Consider the following 13129-nt stretch of genomic DNA (forward strand, 5'->3'; position numbering starts at 1 on the left):
ATGATGGAAGCGTTCAAAACATAGAAAAATAATATTCACATTGACAGGATTTAAGACTACAACAATATAGAGGACTAAGGAAAGATGAGCCAAAAAGCTCAACCAAATATTGCTGTGTGTCCCAGAAATTCTTTGCACTTCTCAGTTACCACTTTCTCATTCTTGTTTTGTGCTTGTCTCCCACACTTGTCTGTATTTATAATGAGGGTAGGGACCAAGTTTTATTATTCACTACTACATTTCCAGTGCCTAGCACAATCATAGTAAATGATTGATAAATATTTGCTCACAGAAAACAAAAGTGTATGACAAAAGCTGGTAGAATCCACCTCCCCAACACTACCGTGAAAAGAATTTGAAGATATTACTATTTCAATAGTAAATAAAATTTAGAGATTGTATATGTCATTATATTTTGGAATTGAACAGAGGGGGAAAAAAGAAACTTGCAAACAGATAATTACTGGTACATCCATGTAACAAATATTTACCATATAGGGCTTAGCCAGTACTGAAGATAAATGTGTGAAGAATTTAGACCTAACCCATGTTCTCATGGAGTTACGGTCTAACAGGAGAGAGAGTGTATATGTGTGTGTGTGTATATATATATATATATATATATATATATATATATATATATGGAAATATCAATTTGATTAACTGAGGTAAGTGCTCTGAAATAGAAGTGTATCATACTTTCAGATGTGCAGTGTGTACCTGGGTCAGGAGAGTAGGTGGGGGGACAATGGGTGACATTTAAGCTGAAGGATGAAATAGGTATTAGTCAGCTTGGGGAGGAGGTAATTCCAGGCAGAAAGAATAGCAGATGCAAAGTCTTCAAGCAAGGAAAGAGCTTAACCTAGTCTTAGGGTGGAAGGAGTCTGAAATAGCTAGAATGTAGTGCACAAAAGGAAAAGAGGGGATGGATGAGTTGAACAGTCAAGACAGGCCATATAGGTATCAGTAGGCCAAGGGGAAATCACTGAAGGATTTTAAGCACTAGAATGACACAGCTCTATTTTAAAACATGTACTTTAGAAACTGGGTAGAGAATGGTTTGGAGTATATATGAAGAAATGTTTTCATGTTATTGTAGTAATGAAGGCAAAAGAGAATTGTGGCTTGGGTCAAGGTGGAGCCCCTGGAGATGAAGACATGTGAATGATGCAGCATATATTCAGGGAAAAAAATCCATCTCTTGGAGTTTGTTTGGATATAGACAGGGAGACACAAAATAGGTAAAAACTAACTTTCTGGATTCTGGTTTGAGTAAACCAGATTAACGTGCCTTTTATGGAGGAGAAGACTGAAGGGAGGGAAGGGATTGCTGTTTAATTTTGGATACGTTCGATTTAGATGATGACAGCACATCCAAGCAGTTATGTCAACTAGACAGTTAAGCTCTTGCCTTTGTACCTCCATCCAGTACTTCAGTTCCTTCCTGTTTAGCTGCCATGCCAAAGTTCCAGCCAAGTTCACCTGTAAGTTTTAGCAATGAAAAGATGCTGAAGCCCTCAAAGCTGAGAAGAGTGTTGTAATGCATTAGAGTGACATTAATACAGAGAAAGCTTTGTTTTTCCCTGTTACTTTGGATCACAGTTAAGATATAATTGATGGAGGCAGCAAATAAAAAAGGAATGGAGAAAATGAGAGAATACAAATGGGACATTGACTGTGAATGCCGATGATCTATGCTCAGACTCTCTGTTTGTTTATTTTAGGATGACTCATTACACTTAGTGATTACGAGTGGATCTGGGAAATGCAGATAGTTATGACTAAGAAGGAAAGAGGCTAATAAAGAATAATGCTTTAGATCTTTTTGTTGACTTTACTTCTGGGTACATGTAAAGACACCCAGAAAACTTCCCCCAGCTCCCCTCCAGGTTTTCTTTTTCCCTTCCTTTTCCTCTTTTCATTATCTTCTCTTTTATAACTTTTACTCATCTTTTTCCTCCTTAGCTCTCCCATTTCCAACTGGAAATTTCAGCTTATAAAGGGACATTATGGGGGCTAGTAACATGGGAAAATATTACACTTTTTGTCTTTTTTTAGTTTTGGGTGGGTAAAATAGTATCACCTTCATATTTTTGTGTCATCAACTCTGTTTTTATGTTAATAACATCTTTTGTCTTTTTTTTTTTTTTAGATTTTATTTATCCTACAGAGAGAGCAAGAGAGTACACACAGGGGGAGCAGTAGAGAGAGAGGGAGAAGCCGACTCCCTGCTGAGCAGAGAGCCCAATGAGGGCCTCAGTACCAGGACCCTAGGATCATGATCTGAGCCAAAGGCAGATGCTTAATCATCTGAGCCACCCAGGAGCCCCTTATGTTAATAATATTATATGAGAGGTCAAATAGATGGAATACACATGTCAGGAAAAAAATGCCTCAACTCTTCCTAAGTGTCGGAATTTTACTCAAACTGAGTACAAAAAAGCAAAAATTTGCCAAAGGCAAGATTGCTGGGAGATTTTTTTTTTTGAAAAGAAAAATCATTGTAGATTATAAAAGACAATAGAAATCTTATAGCTACCACTGACTCCAATTCAGAAAATAAGTAAATCAAGTTTTCCTAGACAGCATTTAGCAGATCTGTTGTGCTAACCATGTAACTATTGTCTACATAATTTTAAGGGGGTTCTGTAGTATAGCAGATTTAAAGAACATGCCATACCATGCTCTCTCATGGAGCTTCAAAATACACACAATCATCCAAAGGTCCTTGAAAACTCTGCAACAAAGTGACCTGTATAAAGTATCCCAGCATCTCTAAAAGTTTATTCAAGTCCCATTTTGTTTTCATTACAGCTTTAAAGTGTCCTGCAGAATAGTGTTCCATGAGAGATCAGTTTGGGTAAAGCTTACCTAAGTCATTGAAGAAATATTTCCATTTTAAGAAATATACATAGTAAGAGCTTCCATGAGTTCATGAACGAGAAGGTTCTGCTTAGAACCTAAACTATCTGACTGAAACATCAATCTTATTTTCCTCATTCTTACTCTCTTAACCTGAAGGACCTGAGCATTTCCTCTCAGAATAACTCTTCAAACAATCAAAGTGCAGCTTTTCTTCTCTCCTCTAAAGATCCTTTATCACTTTTATCATTCCATAGTGTCAAATTTTTATTATTTTTCTTTTATAGGCTATAAAGTCTTTGTCTTAGGGTATAGTCCTATATTCTGAATTATCACTGCATTTAAATTTTAGCCACTTGAAAAAAATCAGAGTCCTGAAACCTGGACAATATCTTTGTAAAGCTTCAAAAACATATGAAAAACATATGAAAATTCATCTGCCTTTTCCCCACCTCATTTCATTGCACCATGTTCCCCAAGTTGATTTTTCTCAGTGAAGAAAAGTCATCAAATAAAAACCTTTTGCTAATTGAGTAACAATATTGTGAAACTTCTTGATGCACATCAGATGGCATATTTGCACATATGTAATGAGTAGACCATTGTTGCCTCAGAATAATTTTGCAATAATTGATACGATCCTTTCCCCCTCAGTGTTATGATATCAATTCTTTGTGGAAAAAACTCAGATCGGAAAACATTCACAGACATAAACAAAACTGTATCAGGCTGTATGAAGTAAACACCTGAATCCATTAGCTACAATCTAGTTCTCCATTTTTATTTTTAATAACCGCATTTACAAATATGAAGGTATAAACTCTTCAGAGTGAATAACTCCTCTCTTTTCCAGCTGCATGCCCCAACGTATGAAATACAATAGACCATTGAAAAATAGTCCCACTTACTAATTCAAATCTAAATAATGTAATTAAATATTAAACCCTAAAATTCTTAAACCTTGCTGAGAGTTGCCTAATTTTAACAAAAATTGCATTTCTCTGTGTAATACTGATAAACCTTCAAAAAGAGGGTGGATTATAGAATATTAATAATTGTAAAATATTTATAGAGTATCATTACAGGTGAAGCACTGTGCAAAATAAAGAATATACAAATATTAATAGCAAGACATTGCTGATGTCTCTGAGCAGCTCAAACTGAGTGGAAGCAGTTTGTTAACATTAGAAACAAAGCAGAATAAAACAAAACAAAATAAATCTCATGCAGTCATAGGCAGACTCTGATAACTAGTGGAAGGAATCATCAGCAAACCCAGCCTAGAGCTGAAGAAGTAATGATTTCTAGATAAAAGATGTTGACGATGGATTCACAAGGGAAATTATGTGACATTTGAAGGTTGGGGGTATTAAAGAGAAGCCTGGTATTCACAGGGACTGTTTGAACACAGGCATGAAATTTATTCTTTTTTAAAGATTTTATTTATGTATCCGGGGCGGGGGGGGGGGGCACAAGCAGGGGGAGGAGTAGGTAGAGGGAAAGGAAGGCTCCCCGCTGAGCAAGAAGCTCACTGGTGGATTCGATCCCAGGACCCTGGGATCTTGACTCGAGCCAAAGGCAGAGGCTTAACTGACTGGGCCACCCAGGTATCCCATGGCATGAAGTTTAAAAGTGAAAACATTTACAGTGGGAAATAAAATAATGAAAATAAAGTGATGGGTGTTCAGGAGTATTTGAGAGAAATAAGGGCCCAAAGTCAGTTTGGAATTAGCTAATATGTCAGATTGATAGGTTTTGTTTTGTTTTGATGTTGTTCTCTACCTTTTTAAAAGCATAAAATAACATGTATAATCTATACTCACACACTTCTTTTGAATTATTTCCTTTGCCCAGTATTTTCTGTCTTGCTTAGATGTGCTTCAGGCAATAACATATTCTTCATAGGACTGTAAACTTTAACCAAATTACTACAAATATTCTTTTTAATTTCACTCTCCTAAGCAACACATGCAATTGAGATATTTGTAAATATAAGGAACCAAATAGACAGATAAACAGCTAGATATAGACTGTGTAGAATAAGACTTTCAATCTGGATTTTACATGAAAGGGTTGCAATTTGGTAAAATGACGTAGAAAGCACTTTTAGTGTTGTATAGATTAAGGATGGTGTCTGTGTTGGAAAATAACGAAATAGAATAGCAATGAACCTTCTGGACTAAAACACTGAGGAAATGCAAACTAAGATGATTCTATTCAGGACATTGACAAATGGCATAATTAAAGCATTACAATTTATAAGAGTAAGTAAATAAACTATAATAAAAAACCAACAAAAATATTGTCCAAGTTTTATTTATTAGACCCAGATATTTACCTAGCTTGCTCTTTCACGCCTGTTCAAATACCATCTCTTAGAGAAGCTGTCCTGGAGTATTCTACTTAAAATAGCTGAATATAGGTTTAGAATGGAATGGAGTTCTTAGAAAAGAGAAAAAAAATAAAAATTTAGAAAAACCAGCAATATATGTATTTGAAATACTCTTTGATACTACTACCAGAAATACTGCTACCAGAACTGAATAAATACATATATTCTGCTTAGATAATAATCATTAGGAAGATCAGATACTACCAGGGGCTCTAGAGTTAGATATATTAATCATCACTTGAGATAGGTATCTATGCTAGAAAATTAATAGTGCAACTTTTTTGGGGAAGAGACAATATAACTTGAAATAATCAATAGTGTTACAGAGCTCTGTTTGGTTAGATTAATTGATAATTTTTTCTTCCAAACTTGCTTTCCATTTGAATTAGGTGAGTCTGTTGGACTCACATTTATTCTGAATTTAATGCATATTTTAAAAGGTATATTGAGTGATTAATTGATTAATTGACTCATTTACAATTACTTTTGTGATATATAGTGATATGGTAAAGGAATTTAGATGATCCTTCATGACAATGTTTTATATTATTTATATTAGCAAGTTATATCACAGTACCATCCTAGCAAATATGAAAATGACTAAATAATTGTATGTTATGGTGGGAGAAATCAAAGTGTGTAGAGATTAATGGTTTAGTGAAGACCACTGATAATGCCATGGATAGAAGTTGGAAAAAAAGAATGATTATTTGTCTTAGTTTTAGTATTTCTTGCAACAAAGTACATGTAATTTCTGTCAGTGAGATCATTGTTGTTTTCTGCATTAAGCAGAGCAGATTCAAACATGTCCATATAGATAACTATAATAAGAGAAAGGAAGCATGTTGATAAAATATTTTATTATTATTATTAATAATAATATAACCATGGTTATAAAAATAGCAACTTTATTTACAGAAACTTTATATACAAGTCATAACCACAGTGTTCCCTTTTTGGGTAAGCATCCAGCTATACCACTAAACAGGCAGCTTATCAATTTCCTATTTACACCAAGACAAACAGTCATAACATCCATAGTATTCCATTTTCAGTTTCCTAAAGACAGAAACTTTCTGTGCAAATGGAAATGAACCTACTTAAAATTACACTGTCAAGATTTTTGGGACCAGAAAATTTTAACTTTTTTTTTTTTGTATTAGTAAGTTCTTAGTACGAAACTCAGTTGAACATTGAAAGAGAACTTCTTTTGGAACTTTATTGTGAAAAGTATTTACACAAAGACTATGTCTTTTTATTCAAGTTAACCTTATCATTCAAATGAGTTTGTCTATAAGTACAGGATATAATTAAAAGTTATCTTTGGAAACTTAGTAAATCAATTTGAAGTTTTTATAGTGTGAGAGTTTATTAAAACTCTTTACCTCATGATTTCTATATTGCAATACTAGTATTTCTTTTAAAAAAGAAAGAAAATATTTAGAAACAACAAAATGTCTGACAACAATTTCTCACTTCTTGACAGTGCTTTTTTTTTTTCCAAGAGAATGTTGTGGCTATAACATTCACTTTGTATAGTACCATTGGTACCAACAAGAAATATTCACAGGAATAAGTGAAATACAATTTTGCTATCACATGCCATTATTGTTATTTTTCTTGCCTTCCAGTGTCTCATATTTCCCATAGTTTGAAACACTTAGATAGCAAGCAAGAGCTTGTTAATACTAGAGATTGACTCAATATAAACCATTTTACTGAGGACCTGCCCACAGCAAATAGGTAAAACTCATTACATATTTTACAATAAAATTAAAGAAGTATACAAAAGGACTATCATCCCTTCTGCACGGCAGAGGCATTATGACAAATATTTTAATTTTACATTACTATTCCTGGCAGACATAAGAAAATGTCCACAATTACAACAGCACATAACCATTATTCGAACAGCCCAAACAAAAATAACATTGAAAACTTCTAATTTAAAAGATCTTTTTGTCCATTACTCAAAATACAATGGAGTTTGGCTTAGTTGGATTTTTCATTTTTTGATTAAGAAAAGAATACCCAGGAAATAGTATCTTTCACCAGAGAAAAATGACATGATTATTCATTGTCCTACCACCTAAAATCACATGGATCTTGTTCATCTTGCTTTTATTGTCAATTCTACTGATCTCCCCTTATTACAAAGGGAACTTCTCAAAGCTAGCACTGCTTTGTGCACCATGTCTGATGTTTTATTGGTGGTATGTTTTCACCCTTTAATAAAATGGAAAACATTGAGTTCAAAATATCTAAAAAGTTAGCTGCATCTTGTGTCTAGGTAATCCCTCTCTCTCTTTTCATGGAAATTTAGAGGAAAAGACAAGAAAGAAAATCTTAAAATGTGAGTATTTAGACATATTAGAATTTCATAAATATTTTACAAACATCATTAACATATGATTTAATCAAATTTTGCCAGTTCATCAAGAAAAAACTGAAAAATTATTTAATTTTGGGACAATATACCTTTGAAATTCTTAGTGTTTTAATTAAAATGATATATCCCATAAGGAAAGAAAAATAGAAAGAAGATGATGTGGACTGACGACTTTTCGGATCTCTCTTTGCTTTCACTGTTTCTTGATACCAGAACATCTTATTACAATATGTTCAATTTGTATGGCACAATTTGGATAGATATTTCTGGGTTTGCATAGGTATTTCTAGATTTGCTGTCCTGTACTCTGTGGACTAAGCTTTCAAGTAAATTTAAGAGCATTTTACTCAAGATTGAACTGTGTCCTATGAAGCTTTGAGAGCATTGTTAGGATCTCTAGCCTTAATTGATGTCAGTCAAGAGAAACAAATTAGAGAAATGGGGATACTGGTTTGGAATCACTCAAATAATTATTTTTAAATTTGTACAGGGTGATTTTGTGAAAATTCACAGCCTATCCTATTAGAATTTTTTGTCTCATTTCTTGACAGATACAGGGTTTTTAGTTAGTCATGCCAAATACAATAATAAATATGATAATTTGGTATTATGAGACAGAATACAAAATTTGAATAGATATTCCCCCATGGCATTTGAAAGATTTATGTAAAATGAAATAAGATAAAATGAAGAAATTTTCACAAAATATTTCACTCTGCAGATTTAACTCCCCTTTAAAAAATAATTGAATTCAGAGTTTAGACAAGCTAGTTCCTTTCATTTCCGTTTTTTTTTTCCCTTCACTTGAGTAAAGTCTCATTAGGCGAAAAAACTTTCAGGTTGAGAAATGTATCCTGATTTTTTTTTCTTCAACATATACTTTAATTCATAGTTTGATGAAAGTCCATTTACGAATCTTTGGGGACATATGGAAGTTTTCCTCTGAAATAATTTTTAAAAATTTAAAGACGATGACCTCAAGCCAATCACAGCAGCAAGTCTTAGAATTAACCTACTTAAATACTTTTTTAAGCTTCAATTAGACAATTACCTAAGAATAATAAAGAAAATACTTCAGGAAAGTAGATCTAAAAATACCTTACATAAATAAGGGTCCCTAAATTTGAAGGAAAGAAATAATACTGATACACATATTACCCTCTTCCCTTTAAGAATTAGAAACTACAAGATGACTAGAATGTTAAATCTATTTAAACACCTAGATTAGGTGTTACTTAACTTTGTGGGTCATGACCACACCTTAAATGTCAACCAGTAGAAGTCATCTGCAGATTACATATAGAGAATGAGCTGGTCATTTCTCTCTTGCACCTTTCCTTAAAATTTCTACTGGTCTTTAAAAATTTCTGTTTTTCTCTTAAGGAAAAACTACAAGTACACACTTTCAGGATATTTAGAGGTTACATTAGATATACCGTGATTTGAACTCTAGTGCATGCACATGTGTACCAAGGTCTGCATAGATGGGCACATAATTTTGTAGAAAATATGTAGACCAGTATTAGAGGATACACAGTGAGGAGAAATGAATGAAATATAATGTATGGCATATGAAAGGTAATATAATTTAATACAGAGTTACAACTTAAGGACAAAGGCATAAATTGTCTTTGTGAGGTTAAAATAATGTTTAACTTATGGTTTATTCATAAACTAACTTTGGAAAGCAGCGTAGAGATTAATTGAACTTTTCCATTAAATCTTTTATCATCCAGCAATTATACCTTTGCAATTTTTAATCCATTCAAGTATCTTCAGGAGATATGTTACTACACTTGCATGTACCTTAATTCACTTCAACATTTACAAAATAACACTGACAAACAAAACAACAGAAAACACCCATAAATATTAATGAGTATCTTAACAAACATGACACTCAAGTAGTTGTCTTAGGATTGCTTTAAGTGACGTTTTAATTCCATGTTCTCTGAAATCTTCATGTAAAAGAGAATTCTATTGATGGAAGATTCAGACACAGTTACATCAGCTATGACTGTGGTATCTTATACGTTAATATAATTTTGTGTATCCATTTTGCATAATATGCTACTCGGACAAAAATGCCAGGACGATTTGGAATGGCACATCCACGACCAGGAACAATGACACCAAGAACCATTCTCATTTTATGTTGTTCACAAACAAGTGGGCCACCATAATCTCCCTAGGAAGAAGACATGCAACAGTAACAACAACAAAAATGTATTATTTTAGAAACAAAATTAATAATTCATTAATATTTCCTATACAGATTTATATCTCAAATATGCACATATACAAAAAAAAGACAATAGCTGCAACTGAGATATGAAGACATAAATAGATGTACTAGGCCATTGGTCATCTTTCTATTGAATTACCCAAGTCAGACTGAGAGAAGTACAAAAGTTAAAAGTGTTCTATCTTGTGGAGTATTCATTTAAGAATGATGTGTCTAGGGGCACCTGGGCGCCTCTTGATTGCAGCTCAGGTTGTGATCTCAGGGTCATGGGATCAAGCCCCACGTCAGGCTCCACACTCATCATGGAGTAGGCTTGTCCCTCTCCCTCTGCTCATCCCTCTGCTGGCACACACGCTCTCTCTCTCAAATAAATAAATTAATTAATTAAATATTTAAAATGTATTTAAAAAGAATGACTTGTCTTATACAAAATATTCACTCATCTTTTAAAATGGTTTGTCTTTGTTGAATACAGATTAATTAACACAAAACAACTGATAGCTATTTAGAAGGTAGACTTTATATTTACTTTTATTTTCTTCTGATGTTCAAAATATGTTCAATATAGAAAATTTAGAAAATGTAAAAAATACAAGAACTTTTGTACTCTACCTATAATCATACAGTTTTAATGATTAAACTGCTTTAAAATTTCCCTTATTTCTAAAGCTTTTTACTTTCCTTCCTTCAATCTTGTCCCCAGAAAGATTTTAGAAAATTAAATATACATCATAATTGATAAAATAATTCTATTTACTGTTTGAAAATTATGTTCTGGGGCATAAAGAAAGAATATTCCTGCATTTACTACTGTATTTGTAGTTAATATAGTTATATTTATATATTTTTTATATCTCATATCCCCCCTTTGTAGAAGGTAGCCTCTAATTTCATGGCATTTTTTAGATGGTTGCCCTGTTTTATCATCAGACACAGATAGATGATAGATGAAAGATGAATAGATTGATATATTGATTTGTGTGTATATTTTTATAAACATGTATATATTATTTCATATTATTATGTATAATTATTACAAATATGCTGCATCATTTTCATGCACTATGTAGCCTTCTAAGATTGCAATGACTGGCTTTTGGCATCCTTGTGTGAAGAAGAGTGTTTGAGACTACCTTAATTTTCTCTTAATAGTGATGTGATGAGATAAAATGAAACTACTAAGGAATTTAGTTCTGTAACAAGTGTAAAGAAGAGTGCTATCAGCATTGTATGATGGGGAATATCAGGATGGGGGTGAAGCAGGAGATAAGACAGTAGGGAAAATAGGTTATTCTAAGAGACATATAAACTATGCCACATGAGTTAATAAATCTGATTTTTTAAAAATGCACCAGTGATTACTGATACAAACTCTTCAAAGCAATTCACTTTGGCAGACTTTCACCAAATGTGATCCCATTGCTATTATACAAACATTTGGGAAGTTTTCTTCAAGTGTTTAGATTTCAGTGGCTTCAGGGACTATATTACCTTGTTTTAAATATAAGTGATATTAAAAAGCATTCTGGAGGATAAATGCATTTTTGAGAAATGGCAGAATCAATTTAAAATTGCCCTTCAAAATGGATAAAAATAACAAATATATGATAATGTAATAAATAATTGAATGCAAAAGTTAGGAATCTAACAATGTATAAATGATAAATCAGATCACAGGTAATTCCTGATGAGCGGGGGTTGAGGCATTTTTAGTAATGACAGTAGGGCTGGATAAGTGCATAGATTCTTAAATGATCTTGAAGATTGGGTTGAGCTCAAAACTTTGTGTTTTAAAGGACTCTTAGTGTAAGTAGGTAGCTAAGTAAGAAATAAATAAATAAATAAATAAATAGTAAATAAATAAATAAATCTCTCTTTCTCCTAGCAGATTTTCAGCTCTAATAATGAACAAAGTAATACTATTTACTAGGAAAACATCAAATTTGAAAGTGGTTATAAATGCATAACTTGTTTCTAACTATATCATTTTAAAGCAGTTGTTTAAACTCTTTAACTTATGAAACATATTTTTTTCAGGAATGGTATCTCAGACCAATATATATAGCACATGCATGGAAATACATATTTATGCCCCATATTTATTTTCCTACATGTCAAAAGATATTTCACTATTTATTGATTTCATTCCATGCCTTACCTCACATAGTATTCCCCAACTCCAAAGCTCCTAGGCTTGGAGACGGTGTCTCTTATATTCAAAATACATCTAAACACTCCAATCAAAAGACATAAGGTGACAGAATGGATAAAAAAGCAAAACCCATGTATATGCTGCTTAGAAGAGAATCATTTCAGACCTAAAGACATATGCAGATTGGAAGTAAAGGGATGGAAAAACATTTATCATGCAAATGGAAGTGAAAAGAAAGCCAGGGGTAACGATACTTATATCATACAAAATAGACTTTAAAACAAAGACTGTAACAAGAGATAAAGAAGGACACTATATAATCATACAGGGAATAATCCAACAAGAAGATATAACAATTGTAAATATTTATGTACCCAACATGGGAGCACCCTGATACATAAAGCAGCTAATAACAAACATAAAGGAAGTAATGGATAATAATGCAATAATAGTAGGAAAACTTTAAGACCCCACTTACATCAATGGATAAATCATCCAAACAGAAAATCAAAAAAGAAACAGTGACTTTGAATGATACAATGGACCAGATGGATTTTACAGATATATTCAGAACATTCCATCCTAAAACAGCAGAATACACTTTCTTTTCAATTACACGTGACATTCTCCAGAACAGATCACATTTAAGGCCACAAGACAAGTCTCAACAAATTCAAAAAGATCAAAGTTGTACCATGCATCTATTCCAACAGCAACACTATGAAACTAGAAATCAACCACAAGAAAAAAATCTGGAAAGACCACAGATATATTTAGGTTAAATAACATGCTACTAAACAATGGATGGGTCAACCAAGAAATCAAAGAGAAAATAAAAAAATACATGGAGACAAATGAATATGAAAACCCAATGGTCTAAAATCTTTGGGATGCAAGAAAAGCTGTTCTAAAAGGGAAATTTATAGCCATACAGGCCTACCTCACAAAAAGAAAAATCTCAAATAAACAACCTAACCTTACACCTAAAGGAGCTATAAAAAGAATAAACAAAACCCCAACCCAGGGAATAATAAAGATTAGAACAGAAATAAACAAAAGAAACTAAACACACACACACACACACACACA

General features: G+C 32.7%; 1 protein-coding gene across 2 annotated transcripts in view; it reads right to left on the reverse strand.

Annotated features, from left to right (window-relative positions):
* Window positions 1-6145: 6145 nt before the first annotated feature.
* HGF (hepatocyte growth factor) overlaps window positions 6146-13129 on the reverse strand; it is a 78533-nt gene continuing 71549 nt past the window's right edge. For both annotated transcript variants that reach the window (XM_027574640.2, XM_027574641.2), the window contains exon 18: window positions 6146-9831. In XM_027574640.2, the coding sequence (XP_027430441.1) occupies window positions 9655-9831 (177 nt within the window). In that variant the 3' untranslated portion in view covers window positions 6146-9654. The remainder of the gene's footprint in view (window positions 9832-13129) is intronic.

The sequence above is a fragment of the Zalophus californianus genome, chromosome 12 (assembly GCF_009762305.2).
Source record: "Zalophus californianus isolate mZalCal1 chromosome 12, mZalCal1.pri.v2, whole genome shotgun sequence".
NCBI lineage: Eukaryota > Metazoa > Chordata > Mammalia > Carnivora > Otariidae > Zalophus > Zalophus californianus.